Source organism: Pan troglodytes, chromosome 4 (genome assembly GCF_028858775.2).
Source record: "Pan troglodytes isolate AG18354 chromosome 4, NHGRI_mPanTro3-v2.0_pri, whole genome shotgun sequence".
Classification (NCBI taxonomy): Eukaryota; Metazoa; Chordata; class Mammalia; order Primates; family Hominidae; genus Pan; species Pan troglodytes.
The window spans coordinates 133,171,103-133,198,323 of NC_072402.2; the positions used below are offsets into that span (position 1 = coordinate 133,171,103).

The following is a 27,221-nucleotide window of genomic DNA, read 5'->3' on the forward strand; positions in this document are numbered from 1 at the left end:
AACAAAACAGTTCATGCTGCTTTTCAGAGCTTGTCCTGAAAACGGAGCACTTTCCACATTGCGAGGAGGAAGGTATGCCACTCCATGCAGGGTCCAGGGGCTCACTGAGCCCCAGTGAGTCTGAGAGTCTGGATGGGCACATTAGGTTATCCAGGCTGAGTCCGATTATGGCAGTCTTGGGGTCAAAGGACTAGCAGTGACTCTAAAATCAACCTGGTGGCCCTGAGATCTGGGGCCCTGCAGTGCCATCTACCCATCTCTAGGGCGGCCTCAGAGCCCTGTCCTGGTTCCTTCTCCGCCCTGCATTTCTCCAGCCAGCCTCCTCTGCTGGGTCCAGCAAAGGCCAGAGGCAGGAGGTGACTCTGGGTTCTGGCTTTTTGTTGAAGATGGTCATGCCTTAACGATGAGAGAGAGATGGTTCTCTCTCCCTAATATTCCCAGTGCCAGGGTCAGGTTTGTACTTCTTCCATCAGTGGTATATGATCTCTCTTCCAGTATTCTACTCCCAGTAATTGGCACAATATATTGTATATTTTGAATAAGTTTTTCCTTGCATGTAAAGTAAGCAAATTACTAGACTATAATAATGTCTAGTAATAATTACTAGACTAAAATAATGAGACTGTCTTGGGCAATTATGAAATATCTTCTGGGCTCATCTTTGAGAATGTGTGCCAGTGTCTTCTTGCTGCCTGGCAACTCAGGTATTCTTTGAGATTGGTTTGCACTTTCACCCTGAGTCCCTTAGACACATTTTCAAAAACTATTCTAATATGTCCCATCCAGGGAAAAAGACAGAAAAGAGCCTGGCCTAGAAACTCAAATGTAAGTACAGGTCATCTTCACAAGCAAGGGAGGAAAGAGGGAGGGTCACTTTCATCCCACTGATTTTTACTGAACCCCGACCAGGTGCCAGGTCTGGACCAGCCCCCTGGGAAATGGAAGTGAACAAGACACAGCCCTTCCCTGGCCTCTACCTGCTGGATACTGGTAGTATCCTCTCCCCAAGCCAGACATTGTGAAATGTCCTCTGGGGAGAGGCAAAATCCACTCCGGTTGAGAACCACTAAGTTAAAGCATGATGTGTCCATGTGGTGGCATAGTATACTCATCAGGATAGTTTTTAGAAGTCATTAAAGATGTGTACAAAAATCTTCACAATATGACACAAAGAAAAAAGTTAGATCTATAATTTTACATATAAGAATAATACTAAAAGTACCAAATATACATACACAGTACATGGAAAGAAGTGGGAAGGAAATATAATACAACATTATAAGAATGAAGCTGGATGGTAGGATAAATGACATGTTTCCAATTTTCTATTGTAAAAAACATTTTTTCAGTAAGGATCAATGTTTTATATTTATTTTATGCATTTTTTTTGTTTTTGCAATTTTTAAAACCAGGCGGGTCTTGAACTTCTGGCCTCAAGCAAGCCTCCTGTGTCAGCCTCCCAAAGCTCTGAGATTACAGGCATGGGCCACTGTGCCTGGCCCAATGTTTCATATTTATTTATTTATACATACAATGTTGCTATGAGCCTGACCATTTATTTTAAGGAAATTTATTATTGGATATAACAGACATACAGAAAAGTGCACAAGTCATAAATAAGTGTGTGGCTCAGGGGATTTCACTACGTGGTCATACCCATGTAGCCAGCACCAAGATCAGGGAACAACATCACAGGCGCTCTTACCTCCAGTGTCAACTTCCAGTCACCACCCCCCAGGGCTGACCCATTTCCTGATTTAAACACCAGAGATTCTGTTTGCCTATTTTTAAGCTTCATATAAATGGAATCACACAGTGTGAACTCATTTGTGTCTGGCTCGCTTTGCTCAACATTGTTGAGCAATGTTGTTACTGTATGTAGTTGCAGTAGAGCACGAGTATGGATCATTTAAAAATCATAAAGCTATTTTTAAAAGAAGGCAGATTTGAAACCCTGGGACACTTTTTGCTTCCTGGGGAGCGCTACACAGTCCTTCTGCTGGGAAGTCGGCCCATGGCCTCCAGCCCCATCTGCTGCCCTGAAGATCCCAAACATTCTCTTGTGCAGTTGCTTCTCCAAAACTAAGGGGGATTTGTGCCAGTACTCCTGACCCTGCCGGCTCGCCCACCATCGCCAGTGATATGTATTTGGGCCCCTTGACAAGGAGGCCAATCAGATAGAATGGAGAGGAGGACATATGTGTCTCACCAGGGTGGTGCCGGACATAAGGCTGACAGGAAGTGGTGTCCAGCAGGGGTTCAGATCCTCCTGAAGGGAGGGCCATCTCTTCCTGCTCCTGTGGTGACTGTCGCTGATAGGCCACAGGCAGAGAAGCAGAAGCTCTCTCTCAAAGGTCGCCCCATCTGGCCGTGGCTCATCACATTCCTCAGCGTAAAGCACCCCCTGCCCTTGTTCTCCTTGCAGCAACCCTTTGAGGGTTAGGGCTAGGGGGGCTACAGTTATTTTCCATTTTGTGGACCATGAGGCTGAGACAGGGGAAATTCAGCCTGCAGAAGGGCACAAGCTGGGCTTCGTGTCCAGGACTCCATGACTCCCAAGCCCAAGTTCTTAGCCCTGGATATTTGCCTCTAAAGGCCACCTCCCTGCCCCTCCCATGTCTGGCTGAGGTTGGGAGATGGGGGTCGTGACTCAGTCTCCGGTGATGGGCTCAGCCTGGTGAGTTGTTCCCAGCCAGCTGTGTGGTCAGGCAAGTCATTCTCCCAGAAGATGCTGCAGTTTGTTTGACCATAAAGTGGGCAGCTCAATACTTCTCTTCTTCTCACTCCAAGCCCCTCCTCCCCGAGCCTGCAGGAATCTCTGGAAAAATGTTCTGGAAAAACGGAGGCATTTTTACGACTCTCTCCTCACCTAAACCCGCTGGGCCAGGACAGAGCCCAGACCCTCGGGCTCTGACCATTATCCTACACTTTGGACCCGGGCAGCCCCTGGCTTTGATGTTGTCTTGCTAAATGTCCCCGAGTCACTGGCGGGCTCTGATCTCTCCAGCACCTAATAATTCAGTCTGAAGTAGTGAGCAGCTAATCAGCTGGGCAACTCTTGCAGCTGCACAATGAAGTTGAAGGGAAAGGGGGTCCCTTTCATTCTTGGGGTCTCATTCTACAACCCGATGGCCAAGGCAGACAGCACCGTCCGCTGGCCAGGGGGTGGGGTTAATTCCTGCAAGGACCTGGGTGAAGGTCTGCCTGGCCAAGGCAGCCAGTTGCACGGTTTGAATCATGGCTGTCTCAGCTGGGCCATCGGGTGGGAATTAAAATTTAATTTAGAAAGTCCTGTCTCTGCGGCCCTGGTGGCCGTCGTCTGGGTGATTGACTGGCTGGTTTCTTTCACCTTTGCACGTCTTGGGTTTTTACTGGCAGAGGAAATGAAGGCTGAACTGGGGCAGGAAATTCCATGTACACAGGTGTTTCTGATTAGCCCCGTGCACCTCACCCAGGGGCACAACCAGGGGCTGAGATGCCTGCATGAGCCCCCGGGCCCCTCTCTGGCTTGGCAACTGTGGCAGCTTTGCATCTAGGGAAGGCTGGACAGGGCACTCACACCGTTGCAGGGCAGACAGAGGTGCCAACCAGTGGTCCGCTGCCTGGCCCTGGGAACCCGGTGACATTCTGCCATGGACACGAGATCACACAACGCCCTTGGCCAGAACTACCCCAGCCTCTGTGTCTGCAGTGGGCGGCTGGTGGCACCAGGGCCTGACCTGGAGATTAGCATCGCCCTGAGGTGTGTTTACACATTGTAGCTGGCGCTTCATGTGGCTGACCTGCCCCCATTTTCACATCTTCAGAGGGGCTTAGAGATCCAAAAACCACCTCCTCCTTTACTTAAAGGGTCTCTGGAGGGGTCAGGGAGGGCAGTCCTGGGCTTGGCTCAAGATGGCCATCTGTAGCAGTGGTTTCAGAGGCTGAAGAAGCAGCTTTCTTCATCCCATACCAGCTTTTCACTGCCACAGAAGCATCCCACCATTGTTATTCACTGCCATGGGTAAAGGCACTCGGGGCTCCGGTTACACTTAGAGTATACCTGGAGGGAGGGGCATTCCAAGAAATGGCTCATGGAGACACGCTGGCTGGCTCTGGGCAAATGTCCACTCCAACCCTACCCACCTCGGTTTTCCCATCTGTAAAATGGGCATCATAGGAACAAAGTCTGCTGGATCAGCACATGGATTAATGAGATAGTCTGCAAAACATCAGACACATGGAGGATCCACAGAGCATGCAGCCCCTGGGAACATTCTCAAGGGAATTGTTCCAAAGAAAAAGTATTTTATGAATACTTTGAAGTATTACATTAACCATTGCAAAAACATTTTAACCAGTTAAAATGCTCATTGCTTAGTTATAGACTAAGGTGTATTGTGACATAATAATGTGTAACCAATAAGCTCAATATGACAAGGATGGAGCCATATGAAATTCCAAGAAATAACTGAGGAAAATGAGTCTGTGTAGCCTGATTACAACTGTGAGAAAGTGTGTACCCTGAGGAAGATTGGAGGGGCATGTAAGTAAATGTTTATTTAAATACATTTCAGTTATCCACGTAGTTAAATGCATATTAAAACACGAAAATTAAATAAGAGCAGAGACAGATATGAATGTGTCTAAGTTATCAAGTTCCTACTAGGAGAAGACTCCATGTCATCAGTCCAGGACAGAATGTATGTGGTCCCAAACGCTGGAGAAAAGCCTGTGGCTGAGCTTTTGCCCCATAGGGAACATGGAAACAGAGTCAACAGAATGCGTGTGGCCACCACACGAGGTTCTGGTCACCTGGAGAGAGACCTGGGCTCCTGAGGAGGGGCTGGGAGTGGAGCCTCACCCACATCCTCAGGACTCTGAGTGACACTCTGCTGACCCTGTTAGCTGCAGAGTAAGAGAAATGTGTTTTCATTGCTGTTACGAGTTCCCAGGCTGGGCAGCGAGCAGCCCCTTTAGAAAGGACCTCTTGTTCTTAGTGAAACACAAATAAATACCTGTCGTGTGGGGCTATGTGAGCTGGGAGGTGGAGGGGGCTAAATGGAGAACTCAGAGAGCTGGCTACCTTGTCCCTGGGCCCCTGCCCAGTGGGCAGCAAGGCATAGCCGGGGGCTGTCCCTCTCTCTCAGCAGACGGCCCATCCTTCAAGGTATGACTTCATCCCTGCCCCGCTCAGAAACCCCTTCTGCCCAGACCAGCCTTTGTCAGGTTGAGCTCAGAGTCCTTCTGGAAACTGGATGTGGTCCTGGGTCCCTGGAGGGCAGAGGCTGGGCCTCACCATTTCTGTGCTGCACCCGCCACAGCCCCCACACCCAAGGCTCTCAGGATGAATCTCGGTACATTGCGACTGAATTGCCATGGATGAAAATAACGGTTGGAATGGCATCAGTGGCTTGTGAATTTCAATTCCTCTTCTAAAACCACTTGCAGATATTTCTGCCGCTTTCTTCCCCTCTCCCCTCCCCCCTCTTCCCTCCCCTGAAACAGGAATTATGAGACAGTAACGCACACTCCTTTTGCACTTGCGGCTCCCCTTGTGGCCATCGGTATGGTTCCTTCAGGGACTGAGCCTGCTGTGACTCACTTCCCAGTCCCCCAGGCCCCAGTAAGCGCCATCAGATAGGAGGCTTGTCACCTTGGAGGGAAGGGGGCAAAAAGATAATTTCCAAACATTGAGGCCTTAATGTCGGTCAAGCACGGTGCAGAGTCCTTCACAGGCACCCCATTTTATCCTCCCAGACACCCTGTAAGACCTGTGATACTCCTGTTTCACAGAAAGAAGAAACTGAGGCTGGGAGAGGTTGAGCTCTTGCCTAAGGTCACAGAGCCAGTAAGTGGTAGAGCTGGGATCCAGACTTTGGCTGTCTGAGTCCAAAGTCTAGGCTTTTCTTTGCTCTAAATCCCTCCACTCAACTTCTCTTTTGTCTGAGGAATTCTAGGAAGTGTTGGTTCTGTTTCTCATCAGTGGGGCCTGATGCTCCCCATGGCCTCTGGGCACTTGCACGTCATCCCAGAGGCAAACCTTGGGTATGCAGAGCCTTGTCCCAGGGTCCAGAATGTTCAAGATCAGCTGGAATCAGATGCCTTCTGGCTCCTTGCCCTGCCACGTGGAAATGCCATTTGTAGTGAGCCGGCTGTCGTTGGAGAGCTGCCTTTAGGTGCAGTGAGTCAAAGGACCACATGGAAATACTTTAGCCTGAGGCGGCGCTAGGAGCAGCCCTGGCTTGTAGCCATGAACGGCAGCAGGTCCAATAACACTGAGTTCCAGGTATGCATGTTGCCAAGAAGGGAGAGCAGTTTGGAGACCGACCAGCTCCTCTGGCTCATGCAAAAGCCCCTACACAGTGCTAGGCACGTGGTGCTCAGTAAACATAGGTTCCCGTTCTCTGTGCGAGGAAGGCCTTGGCCCTGTGCACTGAGTGTCCTGGTAATGGAATGCTCTACGCTCTGGCTCTCTTGGGCTGGGGGAAGAGGGAGCATCTACACCAGGAAACCATGGGCTCCTGAGGTTGGATGCAAGTTGCATGTGTTCCTATTTGCAAAGAGAAGCCATAGCTATCATTTTCTGAGGCGTCCAAGACCCACAAAAAGCCAAAGACCGCACTACCCAAGAGACTGCAGCAGGAATGAGTGGATTAAGCAATTCAGCATGTCCAGACATACAAAATCACTGGGGACAGCTGGCTGAGGGAGACAGGCCAAGCTAGCACACGCATGTGAGGAAGAGGAATGGGCACTCAGGCCAGGCCAGCTCTCTGAGCAAAATGGAGCTCCTTCACGCTTCCCTTCCCGGCCTGACCACACAGGCTGCAGAGCACAGGGGCCCGCTAAAGGCCTTCAGGGAAGATGGCCTCCCCCAACATCATCTGTGAACCTCATCTCCAAGCTCAGAGCTTCCTCCCAGGTGGGGTTGCCCCTTCTCAGAGCTCCAATTTCCCCATCAGCCTTGGGCCGTATATCTTCCCCTTCTTTCTACGGGCTGCTTTATAGCTTGCTGGAAACACCTTCCCTTAGCACTTCGAAATGTATCACTTGAAAGCATCTTAATGTTAATCAATGTGATTCTTTTTTAATTTGAAGGGGCTTATTTCTCCAAATGGCTTTCCTGATCTTATAGGAGGGCATGCTCTCTAATATTAAACTTTTTCTTTAAAAAGAGCAAAAAAAAGACTCACATCTGTTTGATATTTAATTCAAATTGAATGGCAGGACAGGAACGAAATTACACTGCAAAGGGCCATAAAGCATGATGTTTAAAAGAGCCAAGCATACCAAACCTACATGCCAGAAAATTTGAAATGACAAAGGATTGAGGGCGTGTGGCCTGGGCAATGGAGTATCTCCTACCCAGAAGCTGGAGGGGAAGTAGCCAAGCTGGGGGAAGGTGGGAGGTGGGAGAAGGTCTCATTTTGCACGGGAGGACTTTGTGGGGGCTGGTTTCCAGCCACATGTGAGTTTGGGGGTCTGGGATCTGAGCCCCAAGCAGAGGTCCTGGAATCCAGTGCTGGCTGCTCCATGTTGCGGGGCAGGGTGGTGGCCTGTCTGGGGATCTCCAAGGGGCTGCTGGGTAACGCTGCATGCAGCCTGGGTGGTCAGCCAGGCACTGTCCAGCTCTCGGTGTCCAGGAGGCCTTGGGGTTTGGCTACAGCTCAGAGAATTGAGTTTAAAGCCCCTCAGCTGCCTTCTGATCAGTTTAGCAGAGACACCAACATCCTGTGTCCCGGAGGGCAGAGAAATGGGTGGATCTCAGAGAGCTGTGTTTTCCTCCAATCTTGGAAGGAAGGCACCCTCTGAATGTCACTGCCCCCGAGCTCTGTGACAGAAGTCCTAGGAAAGAAGTGAGTGTGACCTCTTACTTAATATTCCCTTAAAGCCAGAGGGCCGAGTCCAGGCCTGGCACAGGCACTCCAGTTGTGAACTGTGTCTGGTGATGCCTTTAAGGTGAGCTTTGACAGTGGAGTGCAGTCAGAGCTTGTGTGCTGGTGTGGGCTGCCCCTCACCAAGGCCACGAAGGGAGGGGTGGAGACAAGAGAGGGGTTTAGAGTAAATCAAATGCCAGCTGAGTGGGCTTGGCCTCCCTTTCCCTCTCTGATCCTGTTTCCTTATCTATACCATGGAATGGTTTAACATCCTCAAAGTTATTTTAAATATCTAGTATGATAAATATAAATGAATTCACTTTTAAATAACAAAATATTGTACGTGTTTCTTAGAATGGTAACTCTGGCCTTTTCAGGGCTTCTGCTTAGGTACCAAGTTTATTTCCAAGACATTAACTTGTTTTTCCAGCCAGCACTTGAGCACAAGGGTCTGGAACTTTTTCCATGCAGTGGTGCGCTGGAACTGTCTCACAGTGTTTGATAAAAGCTGATTGTTAAATGATTAAATTATATTTAATGACTCATTAAACTGTTAAATTTTTAATGTAACTAAGTTATTAACAATTATATGAACTTATGGCAAAATGATATTAAATACAAAGTGAATAAATAAATCAAAACTCACTGCTTCCTAATTATTTTACTATATCTATGGCCTTGGGGCTATTTACACTGATTGTATCTGTGTGGTGGGAATGCCACATGATGGTGGGCTTACTGTGTGTCTCTTTCCAATTCCACATTCAGTGATGTCATTTTGATACCTTGAAGTTGACTGTGGTAAGACAATTTACATCACGGACATCAGCAAACACTACAATCAGAGCGCCTCTGCCACTCAGAGAGCTGCTAAACATTTGTCAGGACAATTCTGACTGTAGAGATGGGCAAAATGAAGTGTGCAGAGCTCCTGGTGACTTTCTCAGAATCGCTCAGCCATGCTGAACGTCTTCCTTTCAATCCAGTGCTTTCTTCATCAGACTTAGCTGTTCCAGCCTTCTCAGGAACTTGTGGCCAGCTCTTACGGCATGCATCCCTTTATCCAGAACAGTCTGACCTTCCCAGCATGCTCCCCTACCATTCCTCTAGTGGGGTCGCTTCTCTGCTTCTGTTTTCCTCTGAGCTAAGCCAAAATATTCACTCTGGTGTGTAAAGCGGGCTGAGAATCTCAAGTGGAAGTATTTTCCCTTTCTTTAACTGTGGAGCAAAACTCACAGCTCATAATTATCATGTGGTTTTCTAACCAACACTTTACCTGGGGTGCTTGACAGAGCCCAGAGCCAGGTGTGTGTGTGTATGTATGCATGTGTATATACATGTGTGTGTGTGCATGCAGGTGTGTGTGTATGCATGTGTGTATGTATGGATGGATATGTGTATGCAGGGGTGTGTGTGTGTGTATGCGTGCGTGCGTGTGTGTGTGTGTGTTGGGGAATGGAGAGGGGAAGGAGAAGTCAGACCACATGAGGCTTTCTGATGTTTTGGCTTGAATTCTGCACTACAACCACAGACCCTGTAGGCCCAGGGGAAGAGGAACGTAAAACTGAAAGACAGAGACCCCCGAGGATTAGCTTCCTGCCTTGGCCTCCAAGAGTGTCCACAGGGGACGACCATGTGTTCCCCAGTAATGAGGCCCAGCGCTGGATCTGGAAGCCTCTAACATCAAGCTTCCAGCCTGCCTGCTTCTAATACTCCCGGGGCAGCTCTCCAAGTTTGGGAGCTCTGGACCTTGTGCGTGTATTTCTGAGTGGGAAGGGCTGGGTGGTCGTGTCACACCAAGGAGACGAGGCCCATCTGGAAACAGGAAACTCTGTTGGCAGGTAGCAGAGGGATGGGGTGTGGGGCCCTGCATGGCCCTGCTGGAATTTGCCATGGGCTTCCGGGCTCAGGGTCCCCTGGATACCATGGTTCCATTCACTGAGCAAGACCACTGACCCTTCCTCTTCTCACTCAGAGCACTTATTTATTTAAAATATATTTTCCCCTTTTTGTCAGGAGCTGTATTGTGGTTTGACTGAGGTTATTCTCAGAGCTTTGACCCTAGTGGTCTGCTTTCACCCCACCCAAATTCTTCCTCTCAACTCTCTCTCCTGTCAAGAGAGCCCTGACTGAGGACCTACTGTGTGTAGGTGGCTGCTCACCTACAGACATGTCCAAGACGGCTTCTGCCACACGCAGGGCTCTGCCTGCCAGTGGGAGGTTCCAGCCAACTGGCATGTGAAATGGGCCCAGCCCTGCACCTGGCACACTCATGTTGTGTTTTTCATCTTCACAGAGGTGAGATAGGTACTCATAGTATCCCCATTGTATAGGTGAGGGAAAAGTGGCTTGGGGGAGGAAGGAAGTTTCTGGATTCTGTAAGTGGAAGGCAGTGGGATTTGGGCCTGTTGGTTTCCTGAGGACAGGTGTCTCTGCCCTGCCCTCCGCCTATCTCGGGAGCTGGTGTTCAAAGCAGGGCATCTGGCTGAGTTGTGTGTGGGCCCAGCCAGGCTGTGCCTGGGTCTTCTCTGTGCTTCACTTTGTGGTACTTGCCCTCCTCCCTCCCTCCTTACAGATGCTGAAGGTCACATAGGTTGGGGTGACAATGATGGTGGGGATCTATGTTTGCTCCTCAGGAGTCCCTGCAGGGTGGAGTCCTCTGTAGTGTGGCCTCTCCTTCCTGCTCTCCCTACTTGGTGGCCACCCCAGGGCCCCAGGCGAGGCTGAGGGGCATTGACATGGCGACGGTGTCTGTGCTGGCCATTTGGCTGTTTGTCCTCAGGTCCATGATTCTCTCTTTCATCCCCTGCTCTGTACTGTGGGGAAGTTGACCCCTAGAGGCTGCATTTCTCAGGCTGGCCAGTCAGCTTGCCTCTGGCTGGCTTCAGCCAATGGGGTTTGGGGGGCCAAAGAAGGAGAGAAGCCAACGTATTCATTCCTCTGTCAGCCCGTCAAGTGGAATCACCTCATCAGCTGCTGGCGGCAGCTGCCTCTCCTCTGTGGCTCCTCTCCCTCTAGGTCCCAGCTACCATAGGGGGCCTCCATGGTATTCTAGCCCTGGGCTGGACATTCCCCACTGTGACTCCAGTAACACCCCCTCTCAGTTGCGCTCCAGCCTGGAGCCAGCAGTGGGAGCAATCTCTGCTAATCTCTGAATTACATTCCCTATTTGGCTTCTCAGTGATTCCATACCCAATTCCCTGAATTACATTTTTTGCATACTTAGACTGGCTTTTGTATTTCTGACTGGATCCTGAATGATAGGCCTCCCCCTAAACAAGGTGACTTAATAGGGTCCATGTTCAGCCCATCTGTAGCAAGCCCCCTGAGCAAATGACATCATGACAGCCCCTGATCCCTCAGAGAAGCAATTATGGAAACCTCGCGTCTGGCTGCCTGGCTGTGCTCTCGCTCCGAAGGCCTATGCCTCTGCCTTATTCTGAAAACTTCCACCTCTATCCCCTGCCTCCATATCTTTAAAGGAAAGCAAGGCAAACATTGCAGCCAGGCCCCCTTCCAGCAGTTAGAGTGCTTGGCTCAGAGCCTGGGCCCTCCTGCCGGCCTTACTTGGGACCTGCTGCATGTGAACTGTGTTGTCAGGTAACACACAGGGAGGATCAGAGAAACGGGAGAGGGGGAAAGAGAGCCTAGAGCCTCCTCCACAGCCCCAGTCTCCACAGGTTTTCTCCTCATTCCTGGACTGATTTGATTTGGATTCAAATCTGCCTGTACTCGGACTCCTTCCTGGCCAAATGCCTGGAGCTGGGCCCTTTGCTGCAAGCACCCCTTAAAGAAGTGGGCATGGTTGGGGAATGGAGGGCATTTCCTCTGGAAAGAAAAGGCAGAGGAACCAGTAATGGCCCAGGAGTGCTGATATCCTTACTGGGGTGCACATTTTTGTGAAATGAGCCCCCTTGCCAAATAGAACTCTAAAGTTCCTTCAATTCACATGCCTAGAGAAGAAAATAATCAAACTCTTCTGTCAGGGATCACCTGGCTCCCCACATCCCCTCACTTAGGATGTTTTATTCCCACTGGAGCATGTGATTGGAAAACAAAGGTAAATAGGAGCAATTGATTCCCGGATCCTTTTTTTCCCCCAGCAGGATTAAAGCTGCCTCAGCCATAAAGAGTTTACAAACTCTAAAGAAAGATAATAACTTCCCTTCTCACGGCCCGGTCATGGGGAGGCAATGCATGTTTCCAATCAGCTGAGAATGTAACTCAAATGGTAGGTTTTATTTCACTTTAATCCGTCTGTGAGTTCACGTTAAAGGTAAGAGGAATCACAGCCCTGCAATTCAAATAGGGTTCATTAAATTCGGCATCTCCTCTTAACTGGGCTGGGTTGTTTACTCCTCCCACAGTCTTGGATGGGTTTTGAGGGTCTGGTGCGGTGTCCGGCGAACTGCTGCAATGCAGGTGAGGCTGCCACCATGAGGGAAGCTGGAGGGAGGACCTGTTAACCTCATGGTACTGTGGCGACATCAGCCACCGCTACCTGTCACGGGGTGGATGCTGAGGAAGAGAAAACAGAGCAGAGCTGGAGAAGTTCGTACAGTAGATACAGTGGAAGACAGGTGGCCCAGCTGGCAGCCCACTGCAGGGGTGGTGGAGGTCGCAATGCGCTGTCCCCACCACATGGAGCTTGCTTGCCTCCGCACCTCTTTGCTGGCTGCAGCCTTGCTGCTCAGTGGGCGGTTGTGGAAAGAATCGGTTCTCAGTTCCCATCCCAGCTCTGTTATTTAGACACTGGGAGACCTGGAAACAGCCCCTTGACAAAGTCTTGCTCCACACGTTTCTGTAGTGACCGTCCATTTGAACGGATAGGGAAATATTCCCTCAGTGTCCTGCTGTGAAACTGTTAAAGCCACCAATCCTATGAAACTCACTCCTTTGGGTTAAGCATCACCTTCTCAGTCCTTTCCTGTGTGGATGGAGTGTTGGCACAGTGAGGCGGGTGTTGCAAGTGGACGCGTCGGGGGTGGTCTGCACTGGCTGGCCTGCATAGCCCAGGTGTGGAGAGAGGGGTCAGACTAGAACCTATGGAGACTTGGTGGGCAACAGGCCTGGGCTCAGTCCAGCCAGCCCAACCTCTGATTGCTATCCTCAGAGCCCCTCCAGGGTCTCCTTGGCAGGGGCTGTCCCCTATGAGCCTCTGCAGGGGACAGGAAGTGCTGACTGAGAACTGTCTCTCTGTGACATGCACCCTGTCAAATCCATAAACCTTCCTCAGCAGTCACCACACAGAATCCCAAAACCCCAGGGTTCTGCTTGAGTTAGAGCTACAAAGTCTCAAGGACTAGAAGGAAGCACCAGCCTTGTTCTGCCCCAGCTAGAGGGTCTGCGCTGCCCCAGCCAGAGGGTCTGTGCTGTCCCTGCTGAGGCCTACAGGAGGCAGAGACATTCACCTCCACTTCCTGTCTGCCCATGGCTTCGCGGCCTTCTCACCCCAGCTGGCCAACTGGCTTCCCACCACTATGGGCCTCGCACTGCCCATGCCGGGCCTGAGGGGCCTGGCTGAGACTTTAGTATCCAAGGGGACTACTGCCTTGACCACCAGAACCCCCGCTGTCTGTGCATCTGTCCTCTGTTCAGCTCTGCGAAGGCCACCGGGAACACAAGAGCCAACAACCCATGGCCGTTGTCTGCAAGGAACTTGAGTTCTCACCGGGCAGACAGGCACGGAGTGAGTGCGCCACCATGGGCCTCCCTTCCTCCAGGTTGCATCCAGGACTATGCTGCTGTCTAGCGTGTCTGCTGTGACTTCCTCATGGCAGAGCCCCACACTGTGGCTGTTTATGGAGCATTTGCAAGTCTCCCTCGAGGGGAGCCCGTGTCTCTCACGGACAGCTTGGCAAGATTCACATTCTTGGAAAAGCAGAGGAATGTGAGGGTTAAAATACCTTAAAGGGCAAGGAGATGATTTCTAGATTTCCAGACAATGTCTCAGAATTGTAGTGCTCTGGGGTATGCCTGAATGTAACCAATGTAGCTCCTTTTGTGCCTGAGTGTAGACTGGGTCCATGTGCCTACATGCATTCAGCTCCTCCCACCAAACTGGACAGTGATAGCTAACCCTGTTGACCCTTATGTCTGGGTGCCTTAAATTTGTGATGCCTCAAACTGACCTTCACGATGACTCTAAGGAGGTAAGTACTGTGATCTTTCCCATTTTCTACAAGAAGAAACTGTGGCACAGAGAGATTCAGTTACTTGTCCAGGATCACAGAACTATAGTAAGTGGGGGTGGGGACAAGAATTCTAACCCAGGCAGCAGTCTGACCAGAGGGCCCTAGCTGGGAGCAGCGTTCATGTGCACTGTATGTTCGTGTTTAGTGTGTGTCTGTGCATACTTGCGTGTGTGCACACGCACACATGTTCACTCAGGCACGTGGGCTGCCCTGTGGTGGGAGCTGAGAGAATGCAGTGGAGGTTGTTGGGAGGAACTCACCCGCCTGCTCTGGCTGTCTGAGCAGGTGAGGGATAGTGATATCAAGTGCGAAGACCAGGCCCTGAAGCCAGCCTGACGGTTCCAGCTGTTAGGAGAAAGTGAAGGTGGGTGCCATGGATCTGATGATTTCAGTGATTTTCTTCTAGTCAAGAAAAATGAAGTCTCGGATGGGCAGAGCTTAACTGCCTTAAAAACTTGGTACAAGTTTAAGGGCAAGGTGTGAGTTTCCCGGGGAGACTGTGTGAACTGTGAACGGGTAGAGTCTGAAACTACAAACCAGATGTTTCCTGGCTCCCTCCCGCCTGGTCTGGCCTGTCTTCCTTCAGCTGCTATGCAGTTCATCCTGGGTCCCTGAGGGCCTCGCAGATGCTTCACTCGAAAGATCGGAGTTGCAGAGTCCCCTGTGGAGGAATTGAACTGCCCCCTCTCGCAGGACCCCAGCTGGCAAGGGTTTGTTCCTCCCTGGAGGGGAGAGACCCTCACTGAGGCCCTGGAGAGGGGCACTCAGGGCCAGCAGCTCATTCCCAATGTTCTCTGGTGGAGCTGGGGAGTGGCACCCTGGGGACTCTGGGGTTTCCCCACCAGCTCCTCTCTCCAGTCTTTGGTGTCCAGGTACAGTCTCCAGGCCGTGGCTTCTCGAGTTCTGTATGTGGGTTGCTGCTCCGTAATGCATAGTTGGGGGACCATTTTGGTCAGTGACAGATCACTGCTGCTTTTCATCAGACCAAAATACATGTGGCTTCTTCTCCTTGCCAGCCCTACCAGGGCATCTCCCATTATACTAACCCTGCCTATTGGACCTTCTGATGCAAGGAGCAGATTAAAATCCCCTCCCTGTTGCCTACCAGGTCCGTGGCTACAACTAAATCCCTAGTTGGGGAATCACAGAGCACAGGTAAGCCCTTGGGTTCTGGAGCCAGCTTACTGGGGTGTGAGTCTTCCTTAGCTCCGTGTGGATGGTGAGCCCTCCTCTCTCAGGTCTCATGATAGTAGCTAACCCTTATTAAGTGTGTGCTGGGCACTGACTGAATGCTTTACAGGTGTCACCTTCTAAGACCCTCATAACTCTAGCAGGTAGTACTATTATCTTACCCATTTTCCAGAGGGAGAAATAGAGGCAAGAGCAGACTAAATCACTTGCCCAAATCACATAGCTACTGATGGTGTGATGTTGGGCAAGATATGTAACCTTTCCAAGTCTCAGTTTCCTTATCTGTAAAGTGCAGTTAATACACACAGCACCTAGCAGAGTGCTAAGCACATGGTAGGCACTCAACAGGCAAGGCCACTTAACAAGAGAATGTGAGCCCAGCTGGAGGAGAGAGAAAAATACAATGACTATAGCACTAATCATAGTAGTGATCAAATAAGTAATGCACTCCTGAATGCTTGACTTTCCTGAGTGCAAGGTAAACTCCCTGAGGGAGTTTGCCTTATTCACTTCTGGTTCAGTTCCGTGGCTTTGCACAGATCTGGCACAAGGTGGGTGCTTGGTGAAGGTTTGCTGAATGAATGAGGAACTGCTTTGGGGGTCCCAAGGGGTCATTCACAGCATCAGACAGCCCCTTCCTAGCAGCCCTGCTCTCCCTGCCTTGTGGCTGTGATCTGAGTGTTTTTGCTTCATCCCTATTGGAGAGGAAGCTTCCCACACCAGGGCAAGCCTGGGTCTTGCCCACCTCTGTTTTCCTGATGGAGAAGATGCTCAGGGCCTGTGAGTGAAGTTGGACCTCCTTGTAGCTTGCCCTGGGTGCAAAACGATCATCCTTTTGGGCAGAAAACAGAAATTGTTGACAGCTACAGACCCAGAGATTTGAGTCAGCCAGGGGAACAGGGCTGTGCCCTTGGTGCCTCAGATTCCCTGGAGAGTGGGGTCTGGGATCATGGTGACCATGTAGATCCCTCCCTGCATCACACTAGTGAACGTTGTTTCTAAACCACACTCTCCCCTTCTCAGCATGGCGTGGCAAATAGCTGCTCCCCTTGTTCACCGAGAAAATCCTCCCGCCCTTGGCGTACCTGGCTCCTAACGAGTCCCTTATTTGGAAGGAATTCCCCCACCCCCATTGGTGTGTGACTCACCCTGAGCGAAATAACTGCTGGGCTGAGTTCTTACACAAACCCCCACCCCATCCCCTCATTCCCTAAAGACCTTGCCCTCAAGTCAACCAAGGCCTTGATCCAGAAGGGACAGAGAATGCGGAGTGTGAGGATGAGGATGATAATGGGGACAATGAATTTCCAGGCAGGCCCAGCTCCCAGCTCCCATCCTCAGGAAACCCTGAGCCCTGCCTGCATCCTTTCCAGAAATGTGAGTCCCACCTTTCCAATTTCCTCTTACACCTCGTCTATATTTCCCACCCCCACGTCTGCATGACAGCGTGGCGTGCATGTGGCCCATCTGGGGATCAGGGAATCCTATTGGGTGTGCCAGCTTAATGAAATACTTGCAGTTTATTACACTCAGGCTTCCCTAAGCCCCGCGTGCCTGTGGGTATTTGAAAGCTGAAGGTAACCCCAAGCTACCACAAATGTAATTGTTACATGTGTCCACGCATTCCTGGTGCAACCTCAAACTCCTGCTCTTAAGCAGCACACAAAATGAACCACATAAAGTAACTGCTAGTCAGACAAGAGGGAGAAATGTGTGGAAATGCTGAGAGAGGCTCCCCAGAACCCCTCAGGGCCTCTAAAAGTATATGATGTTCCCATTACATTGCATAGCTCTGGCCACAGAGGGTGCTTCTCCACCCTGGGCTATTTGTTCGGTGTTTGCAGAATTGGTTCATTATGAGTAAGGCAGCCAGTGGGTTTTGCTTGTCAACCTTGCATGATACAGCTCAAGTATTTCAAATCCTGTTTCATCTAGCAAAGGCTTGCTCTAGTGGCAGGGCTAGCAGAGTGCACTGTCTGGGGGTTCCCTCTGGAGCTGTATTTCTGTTCCTCCTCCAGGTCTTGGCTGGAGAGGGCTGTCCCAAGTCTGGGAAGGGCCGTGGAGAAACCCCAGGCAACCTGGATCTGCTACCCTGAACCAGGGGGAGGCTGCTCCTGGGAGATGCCTTCCCATTCGTCAGTTTCCTCAGCCTCAGGTCTGTAAATCAGGGGTGAAGGGCTGACATGGAAATAGCAGACAAAAGCCTCCAGGGATGTGCCTTCTTCTACGCGAACCAGCATCTGGATGCCTGAGAAGGAGACCCTGTTGACGGTGCTCAGGGGGACCTGCTCCAGGTACCTCAGCGTCAGCCCATTGACCCACACACAGCCCTTGCGGCTCAGGGCCTTGAGGCAGAAGGCCAGCAGGGCACTGCCTTTCTCCAGGTAGGGCTCCAGGGACAGGTGACGGCGGGAGAGGTGAGGGAGCTGCAGCTGGAGGTGGGCGTCCTGCCCCCGTCCGAGAAGCAGAGGGCTGGTATCATGCTGCAGCCGTGGTGGGACATTGGCAAAGGCAGATGGGCCCAGCGTGGGATGGTACAGGCTGACTCGCAGGACGGTGAGGGGCTTCTCCATGGAAGAAGTCCTGGGAAGATGGAACATGGACACACAGGCTCAGCTTCAGTCAGAGACGTCTGTGGCTCCCTGAGCCCAGACACACTTGCCCACCTCAGGGGCCCTGTGCCTGTTCATACAATCACTCTGCCCAAGCCAGGATGGAGCCAAGGCTGGAATTGGTGTGGAAGGTCATGAGCTTAGTCTCTCCCATACTCTGAATAGAACATGCCACCCACTCTCTCTGACTTTTGGATTTCTGTAGTATAGATATATCTGTCCTTGTCTATGCAAGGGATAAGGCATGCTGGCTTGCAGGGTGGGGATTTGGTAATCTTTTGGTTATTTGGAGACAATTTGGCCCTGCTTCTTGGAAAGGAAAGGGTAGACAGACTGGCTACATCTTCCTTGTATCTGACAGTCACACAACAAACCCTTGCTGAGTTCTCCTTTGAGCCAAGCAGGGAACCAGCTGCTGGGGAGAAGCAGATTCAACAACGAACCGAGCCCTGACTCTTGGGAGCACCCACTGGTGGAGGAGAGAGGTGTTTCTAGCATCAGGATGTGTGGAAGGACACAGAAGGAGGATGCTTAGCCTAGTCCTGGCCACCAGAAAGGCTGCCTAGAAACCCTGGTGAAGAGTAAACAGCTAGCACATTCTGAGGGGTTACTATGGGCACTTGCTGGAAGGCCACTCACAATGGCCAGCTTTGCTCCTGCATGGGTTTGAGGAACACAAACTCTGCTATGTCCACCAGCGCCCTGTGGCCCAGGACCTGCCATCATCTTCAACAGGAACCAAGGGTTGAGTGGATTTGAATAACTAATTATACATTCTCTGGGTACCAGGCTTTTGCTCACATTATTTCTCTCCTAAGAATGCATCTTCCATCCCAAACTCTGTGTCCAAATACTGCCTACGGTTCAAGGCCCTGTTCAAGTGTTACCTCTCCTGTGAAGCTCCCTTCCCTGGGGAAGGTGACCTTTCACTGCCTTCTGACTCCCACAACAGGGAGAATCCCCCAGGACACCTGGCCAACCTTACTCTCCATTCATTCCATCTTTGCATTTCATGCCCAAGTTCTGTGGGCCCTTGTCCTGTCTTCCCTGAGCTCCTCTCTTCCTGCCCCTGAGGCCTCCCAAGGGCTGGGTATGGTCTGGGCTGTGGTTCTTGCTGCCCCATGTCCCACTGCCCCATACAAATAGGGCCTGGCCACCATAAATGTCCAGGGGCACATTTGCCAAGTGGCTAAATGAGAAGCCCACACACACACATGGTGAAATCACCCAGAGAGACCACAAATGGGATCATATCTCAAAGGCTGTGGGACAGTGAGCCTGTTGCAGGTGGCTTGAATTCAATGTCCCTCCAGGTCTTGAACCTGCTGCCCCTCCTGCCTTTTAGATGCAGTAGGTTAATGGCTGGGACCTTTTAGTCTGATAGTGAGGGCACCCTTTCACTATCAGAGGCCTGAGGGCACCCCCTTTCCCCTAAGGCACAGACACACATATGCCTCTACCCACACCCCATCTGGCCATAGTCTGCAGAAAGCCTTTCTTTTTTTTCTTTTTTCTTTTTTTTTTGAGTTGGAGTCTCGCACTGTCACCCAGGCTGGAGTATAGCGGCATGATCTTGGCTCATGGTAGCCTCTGTCTTCCAGGTTCAAGGGATTCTCCTGCCTCAGCCTCCCCAGTAGCTGGGATTACAGGTGCCCACCACCATGCCCAGCTAATTTTTGTATTTTCAGTAGAGACGGGGTTTCGCCATGTTGGCCAGGCTGGTCTCGAACTCCTGACCTTAGGTGATCTGCCCACCTCGGCCTTCCAAAGTGCTGGGATTACAGGCGTAAGCCACCACGCCCAGCCAGAAAGCCTTTTCTTGAGGTATGCGTTACAGGCTGAGCCCAGGACAGGTGGGCTGGGCAACCCATGCTGTCAGGCCTGGCTAGAAACTCAAGAGTTCAATCCCAGAAACTAATATCACGGCACAGAGACCCTGAAAGAATCCCTCAGGAAGAAAGATTCACTGTTGCTGTGTGGCCTTACTCTCTGCTCCATCCAGAGCTAACAGAAATCTCCCACCAAAGAGGAGCCCGTCCACGACAGGCTGTCCTGTGTCTTTTGGATCCCAGGTGTTCTGGGGAAACAGAAACCCAGCCCTACAAATCCAGCCTTTGGGATGGGGCAGGAGGAAGACACTCCAGAATGTGTGTCTCAGGGGAGCCCTCCTCCCAGCCCCACCAGGCCCTCCCTTCTCCCCATGGGTTCAAGCCCCTCTGGCTTCTACTTACCTTATTGCCAGGGCACATCTGGCTCTAGTCCTGCAGCTGTGAGCTCTTGAGAGGGAGTAGGCTGGTTTGGGTAGGGCTGGGAGGGCTCTTATGGCTGCAGTTCAGGAACGTGGCAGAACATACTTCAGTTTTGTTGCATTCTTCCTTTTTCCCTTTAGGAAAGAAAATAGAAGTGTAATTTTTCATTGCAGAAGTGCAATTCCACTGCTGAGAGTTTGAGAAACCCCAGCGTGGGGCCCCTTCTGAGACAGATGGCGTGCCTTCCTGGGTTTCAGTTCTGCCAGCCTCTCCTACCCCACCCCCAGGGACCTTAGGACCTGCACCCAGGGTATCTGCAAAGTTCCTCTCCACCTGCCAGTAGGATGGGGTCAAAGCAGCCCAGGCATGTTAGAAAAAAAGAGCTTTTTGGGACAGAGGGCTATGGGACAGGAGAGTCCCCTGAGTGTGGGAGAATGAGGAGAGCGTTCTGGCTGGATAGAGGTTGGCCAAGGAAACTGTAGGCAACATGGCACTTCCCTGAGGGTCTCAGGAGAGGGCAGGGCCTGGGGACGGGGAGGATGGAGAGGGCAGTAAATGGCCACTCATAGAACATGGTCTCTCCTGCAGAACAGTGAGAAGGTGGTCTCTCATGCCCACTCCCCATCGCCCGAGCTCTGCCTATTTGCATGCAGTTTGGAAGGGGTGAAGATGGTCGCTTGTCCAGCACTGCGGGCTCTGGCTGCCCTGGAATGTGAAGGTACTAACCCTTCACGTAGCCCAGCATTTCGTAGTCCACCAGTGTGTTCAAGTCACCTGCGTTATCTCCTAGGAGTTTTATAGTTCTATACGTACATTTTAATTTTTATGACATGTGTAAGGTTTGTGTCTAGATTTTTTTTTTTTTTTGGCTTATAGATGTGCAGTTGTCTCAGCACCATTTTCCGAAATGACCATTTTTTTTTCCTTCAGTGTTTTCTCTTTACTCCTTTGTCAAAGATTGGTTGACTGTATTCATGTGGGTTTAGTTCTGGGCTCTCTACTTTGTATCATTGATCTATTTGTCTATTTTTTCACCAATACCTTACTGTCTTGATTGCTGCAGCTCTGTAGTAAGTCTTAAAGTTGGGTACTGCCAGTCCTTCAATTCTGTTCTTCTCTTTCAATTTTGTCTTGGCTCTTTTGAGTTGTCTGTCTATATAAATGTTAGAATCAGTTTGTTAATAGCCACAAAATAACTCGCTGGGATTTTGATGAGACTTCATCAAATCTATCAATAAAGGAGGGAAGAACTGACATCCTGACAGTATTGAATCTTCCTATTCATGAACATGGGATATCTCTCTATTTGTTCAGTTCCTTGATTTCCTTCATCATAGTTTCATGGGTTTCCTCATATAGATCTTGTACATGTTTTGTTAGATTTATACAGAAATATTTCTTTTTTGAATATTAATGGAAATGGCATTGTGTTTTTTATTTCAAATTCCACTTGTTCATTGCTGGCATATAGGAAAGTAATTGATTTTATGTATTAATCTTGTATCCTGCAATCGTCCTTTAATCACTTACTAGTTCCAGGAGCTTTTTTGTCAATTCCTTTGGATTTTCTACGTGGACAATTACGTCATCTGCAAATAAAGACAGTTTTTTTCTTCCTTCCCAATATGTATACTTTTTTTTCCTTTTTAATCTTACTTCATTGGTTAAAACTTTTTGGTTAAACGATGTTGAAAAAGAATAGTGAGAGGAAATGTCCTTGTCTTGCTCCTGATCTTAGTGGGAAAATTTCTGGTTTCTTATCAGTAAGTATGATGTTAACTGCAGGATTTTTGCAAATGTTCTTTTTCAAATTGAGGATGTTTTCATTTATTCCTGGTTTGTTGAAGATATTTTGCTCTAAAGTAACCGCCAACCTAGAATTCCATGCCCAGATAAAGAATCCTTCAAAAATAAAGATGACATAAAGTCATTTTCACACAAAAACTGAAGAATTTGTCAACAGTACACCTACTCTAAAGTAAATTCTAGTGTTCTTCAGGCAGAAGAAAAGTAATCCCAAATGAAAGCATAGAAATGTAGAAGAAAATGAAGAGCAATGGAAATGGATATATTCATATAAATCAAAGTGAATATTAACCATATGAAAAACAATAATAATGACATTTTATTTTTGAAACTTATTTTAGTTTCAGGGGTACATGTGAAGGTTTGTTACATATGTAAACTTATGTCATGGGGGTTTGTTTTACAGATTATTTCATCACCCAGGTATTAAGCCCCGTACCCAATAGTAATCTTTTCTGCTCCTCTCCCTCCTCCCACCCTCCACCCTCAAGAAGACCCCAGTGTCTGTCGTTTCCTTCTTTGTGTTCATGAGTTCTCATCATTTAGCTCCCACTTATAAGTGAGAACATGTAGTGTTTGGTTTTCTGTTCCTGTGTTAGCTTGCTAATAGGATGATGACATTTTAAAATGTATTTAGAATATATGTATAATTAAATTATATGACAACAATAACATCAAAAGTGGGAGGGGTAAAAATGTAATTATAGTGTCCCAAGGTCCTTGCACTGTCCAGGATGCAATAAAACTACAATTTAAGGTAGACACTAATAAGTCAAAGGTGCATGATATAATCTCTAGGATAATCAGTAAAAGAATAATAATGTCTTAGTGACAAGCTAATAGATGGGAAGTGGAGTAATACATTAGCAATGACAATGAAGGCTGAGAAGCCTTGGAAAGGCACAGTGGAACAGGGAGGACATCCAAGTAGGGAGGATGAGGACAGCCCCAGACCAGGCCTGCACCTGGGTTGGGTAAAATTGAAGGGGAGAAGAAGGGCTCCAGCACTGGCTCTTCCTGGGCAGATACTGACCCATTCCAGTAGCTCACCTCCTGCCTTCTTCTAGGCTGAGGCACTTGGGACCCTTCAGCATGGTGGCCTTGGAGGCTGTTTCCTCTAAGGGTCTCTGAGTCTGCTCTTCTCCGGGCGGTGGGCTGCTACTCTGGAGGCCTCACTGGTCACTCTTGGGCCTTTTCTGACCACCCTGAGATCCTCAGGGCCAGATGCTCAAATAACTGACCTGGAAGCTCAGCGAAGGGAAGTGACCAGCCAAGGTTACACAGCAAATCTGCAGCACAGCTGGGTGAGGACTTAGGTGAGCTGACTTCCAGTCCCCAGGCCTAGCCACAATACACCTCCATGGTCCAGATAGCTTGATAGCTGTGCCACATACTCCCTCTGGGTCATACTTGGGGCCAGTCATATGGGTCTGGAAACAAGTGTGGCTCCTGGTCCCTCGATAGCAAGCCAAGCAGAGAGGTGGGGGATCTGGGGGGAGGGCAGTGAGGGGGCAGGGCTAGCCCCCAGAACCACAAGATCTTTGGTGGCAGACCAAGCAAGACAGGTGACTGAAGCTCAGTGAAGTCCCCATCATGGTCTTTGCATCTCTCCAATTGCCTTTTCTTGTATCCTTCCCCCATCTCCTGTACCCTGGCTCTTCCTGGTACTGGGGAAGGGTGGGGAGCAAAGCTCAGATCACTGAGAAAATCCTCTCCTGACAATTCTTGGGGACTTGCTATGACTCCTTCTCTAGAAACCTATGGAAGGCAGTAGTAACCTAAAGGAGTAGTTCTAAGAGCATGCCAGACCTGCTGCTTGCTCTGTGCAGGAGAGAAGCCAAGTGCAGGCAAGGTAGCTAGAATGATCAAAAACTCGAATGGCCACTCCAAGGTGGGAGAGAAGCCATGTGTAGGCTAGGCAGCTAGACTTGATCCCAGGCCTCTTGCCGGCACCGCACCCCTACTCAGGGCAGTGATAGACAGATGAATGACCGAAAACCCAAATGGCTACATCAAGGCACTTCAAGGGCTGCAAAGGCACATAGATGGGGCTGAGCCTACTGTGCGAAGGTGGCTGGCCATGCTCCAGGGCCTTTCCTCTCATCAGTCTCCCTGGTCCAAAGACCACCTGGCCTGCTGAGCGTCCCTAAACCCTGGGCAAGGGCCTCATCTTCAGGGCTCCAGTCTGGGTAAGACCTCAGTGATCCCCAGTTATTTCTGCCCACCAGCAGAGTAAGGTAGTGGGCAGAAGCCTGGTAGGGAGCTTTGTCATCTCTAGATATGTGACCTCAGGCAAGTCCTATCTCTTCCCTGGGCCTATTTTCCTCCCACTGCCTTCTGTTGTAATCGTGAGTCATGAGGGGAGGGCTATGTCCGTGCTCACAGCCCTGGCGTGGGAGGGTGACTGGCCAGAGGACATGTGTTCATGGTGCCTGTGTCCTTCATAACTTGGGTCACAGCAGTTTCCAACAAGAAAGAGAACTGAAACAACCAGGGAATTCCCTGGCAAGGAGAAGTCCTGCCCAGTCTGCATCTTTCAGAAGCCAGGAGGAATGCCCCAGGTTTGTGGGTAGGAGTATGCATACACAGTGCTGGTTGTTGGCTTTCCGGAGGCAGATGGGAGCTGGAAGTCTCACGAAGGGAGAGTAAGAGCCCGAAGCGTAAGAGCTGGGGAAGTGCCGGTTTCACTCAGCCTGGCTCCCTTGGCTAGGACAGCCTCTGGTTGGGTGTTGGGCATCTGGTGTTGGGATCCTGGGGCATATTACATCAGTCAGCAAATGTCCCCCATCATGTGCTTAGGGAGGGCTCAGGGACAGAACAATTGCCTCCCCAGGCAACCCCTGAAACTCCCACCTCCAGGGCTTTCTCCAACATCAGACCAGTGAGGCTTCTGCAGCCAGAAGGACTCAGGTCTGAGGCTTGGCTCCTACGTGTAACAACTCAAGCAAGTTGTGCAGCCTTTCTGCACCAGTTTTCTGCTCTGTAAAATGGGGACAAATTGCTGTTGTTGTGAAGACTCAATGAGATATGTGGAAAGTGCCAAGCACGAGGTGAGAATTGATAAGTGAGAACTGCTCTTAGTAGAACCCTTGACGGTAGAGCAAAAATGCACCCTGGGGATACGGGCTGTCAGAGGAGACTTAACAACCGCACATACAAAACCTAAGTTTTCAGACAGCTCCAGTTTTTGCTTAAAATAAGCATGGCTTTAGAGTTGAATTCCTAATGTGCATGAGTTTCCTATAAATTCCATTTTATATTATAATAAAGTAAAAGGAAGTCTCCAAGTAATTGCTGGGACCTGTATCCTTGACGTCCAGGAAAGCTCTCCATCTCACAAATAAGGAAGCTGGGGCTCAGAGCAGGTAGTTGATTTGCTCAAGGTCATCCTTCCGGGAAGTTTCGGAGACAGGATTTGAACACAGTCTCTGAGACTCTTGGGTTTAACCATGAAGCTTTCAGGCCTCAAAGGTAGGGTGTCTCTGGAGTCCAGCTGCCTGGCCTTCTCAAAATGTGTGCTCCAGCCCGCTGGCCACCAGTGACACTCAGCGGAGAGTACCTGGTTCCAGCCCTAGCAAGCTAACGTGGCTGGCCGCTGAGTCCCGATAGCCTGTGGCCACCAGGTGGCAGCATCCCTAAACCCACTGATCCTCTCTTGGGGCCCAAGAGGGAGGATAGTTTGAAAGGTTGGGGAAGCCATGGCAGGAGGCTGCGCTGGAGGAGGGAGAGGGGTCCTCCTTTCTCTGACTCAAAATGCCCTGAATGGACCCCAGGTGAATCCACACCCAATGCCCCTCCCACTCATAATGAGCATGGAGCTAAGAGTAGGAGTCGGAGCAGAGGCAGGGGAAGCAGCCACTCAGCAGTGTGGATTGTTTGTAACAGTATAAATCTCAGGGAAGTGTTAATGAGAGGATCGATGAATCTTCTATGCCATGAGCTCCCTGCCAGGCTTGGATTCTGCCATTTCCTGCCAATGAACTGGATTCTGTGCCACTCACTCACTGAACTTTCCCAAGTATTCCTGGTGTCACAAATTTTGGGGGCAAGGGTTATGTGATTATTATGTTTCTTTTTCCCCCACCATGGGCTTCTACATAAAGCTGTGGCCAGACCATCACCACCAAACATTGTTTCTAATGAGTTTGGGTCACAGACTCAAAGCCCACAGCAAAGTTCTGCGTTCCCAATACGGTAGGTGCACAAAACCCAGAGGGTCCACAGCATTTCTGGACTTTTGTATTGGCTCCTCATTTAAAACTCTTTCCAGAAAGCCGATTCATTACAATGCTGGCTAATACCCACAGGAACACTGAACTCCACTGTGTGGGAGCTTGAGGGGCCTGTGCTGCCCATGCTGAGTGTCAACCATCTCACACTGCTTCTAACACCTTCAAGCCATCTCCTGAATCTGGAATAGTCATCATGAGCTGGAGGCTTCCTCAGAAGAACCCTAAAATCAAGGGGGATTCTGGTGCCAAGAAAAATAGCCCAACCCAGCTTCACAGCTGTGAGCCTCCAATGCACCCCAGGAAGCTGCCATCACCATGGGTAGCGTGACCTGGCTTGATTTTGCCAAAACAAAGGAAAATTCCTCCAGCAATTTCTGTGAATTTGTTTTGCAAAACTGAATTGTCTGCTTTTAATTCCCCTATACCAATTAAATAAAAATTGGAATTTAAAATCCAGTGAATGACAGAAACCTCACTTTGGAGTGGATGACAGACCCCACGCAACCTGGGGTCTGGGGTAGAGAATTGAGATGCTGGGACCTTCCAGGGAGTGGCGGCTTTGGTGGCAGGCTCCCTAGGCTTTGGGGCTCCTGGACCATCCTTATGTGTACATGTGCTCTGAACCCATGGGACTAATAGCTGACCACGAACAGAACAGCAGCGAGGCAGGAGCCCGATGCTTGCCAGATTTCAGCTTCAAGACTCTGCCCCACATGCCTCTAAAGCCAAATTCCTGTGTGTTTATTTGTGTTTCCCATGGGGCTCCTGGATCTCTTCCCAAGGAGGAGGCTAGGCCCAGAGAGACCCTGGCTTCCTCTGCACCCAACCCTGGGTGGCTCTGCACCAGTAGGGCAAGTGCCATGGGAGGAGTCCTGGTGAGCTGCCAAGGCATGCCTCGGGGTGGAGAAGGGCTTCCTTGAGGAGCTGATACCAATGCTGAGTCTTGAAGAACCGGTAGGAGTGGCTAAGTTGATAAGGAGAAGAGGACATTCCAAGAGGGGGACCTGCTCGAGCAAAGGAGCAGAAATGTGGGAGAGCCGGCGACCCCAGAGGACTACAGGGAGTTGGATCAGGCTGC

At 50.1% G+C, this 27,221-nt stretch overlaps 2 protein-coding genes and 1 long non-coding RNA gene across 3 annotated transcripts; 1 reads left to right on the top strand and 2 right to left on the bottom strand.

Annotated features, from left to right (window-relative positions):
• The first annotated feature begins 4,444 nt into the window (after nucleotides 1–4,444).
• LOC107974733 (uncharacterized) lies at nucleotides 4,445–26,599 on the top strand. Its single transcript, XR_001717698.3, has 2 exons — nucleotides 4,445–4,525; nucleotides 26,219–26,599. It is a non-coding gene; the product is annotated as an uncharacterized LOC107974733 (long non-coding RNA).
• Nucleotides 12,092–20,230, bottom strand: TIFAB (TIFA inhibitor). Its single transcript, XM_527016.7, has 2 exons — nucleotides 20,088–20,230; nucleotides 12,092–17,827 (listed from the first exon to the last, which is right to left on the bottom strand). The coding sequence occupies exon 2, from the start codon at nucleotides 17,815–17,817 to the stop codon at nucleotides 17,332–17,334; it is 486 nt and encodes a 161-aa protein (XP_527016.5). The 5' UTR covers nucleotides 17,818–17,827; nucleotides 20,088–20,230; the 3' UTR covers nucleotides 12,092–17,331.
• On the bottom strand, nucleotides 14,242–14,986 carry DCANP1 (dendritic cell associated nuclear protein 1). Its single transcript, XM_003954491.3, is given in 2 exon segments — nucleotides 14,242–14,517; nucleotides 14,519–14,986. Coding segments are annotated over 2 exon segments (744 nt in total).
• Nucleotides 26,600–27,221: the final 622 nt, after the last annotated feature.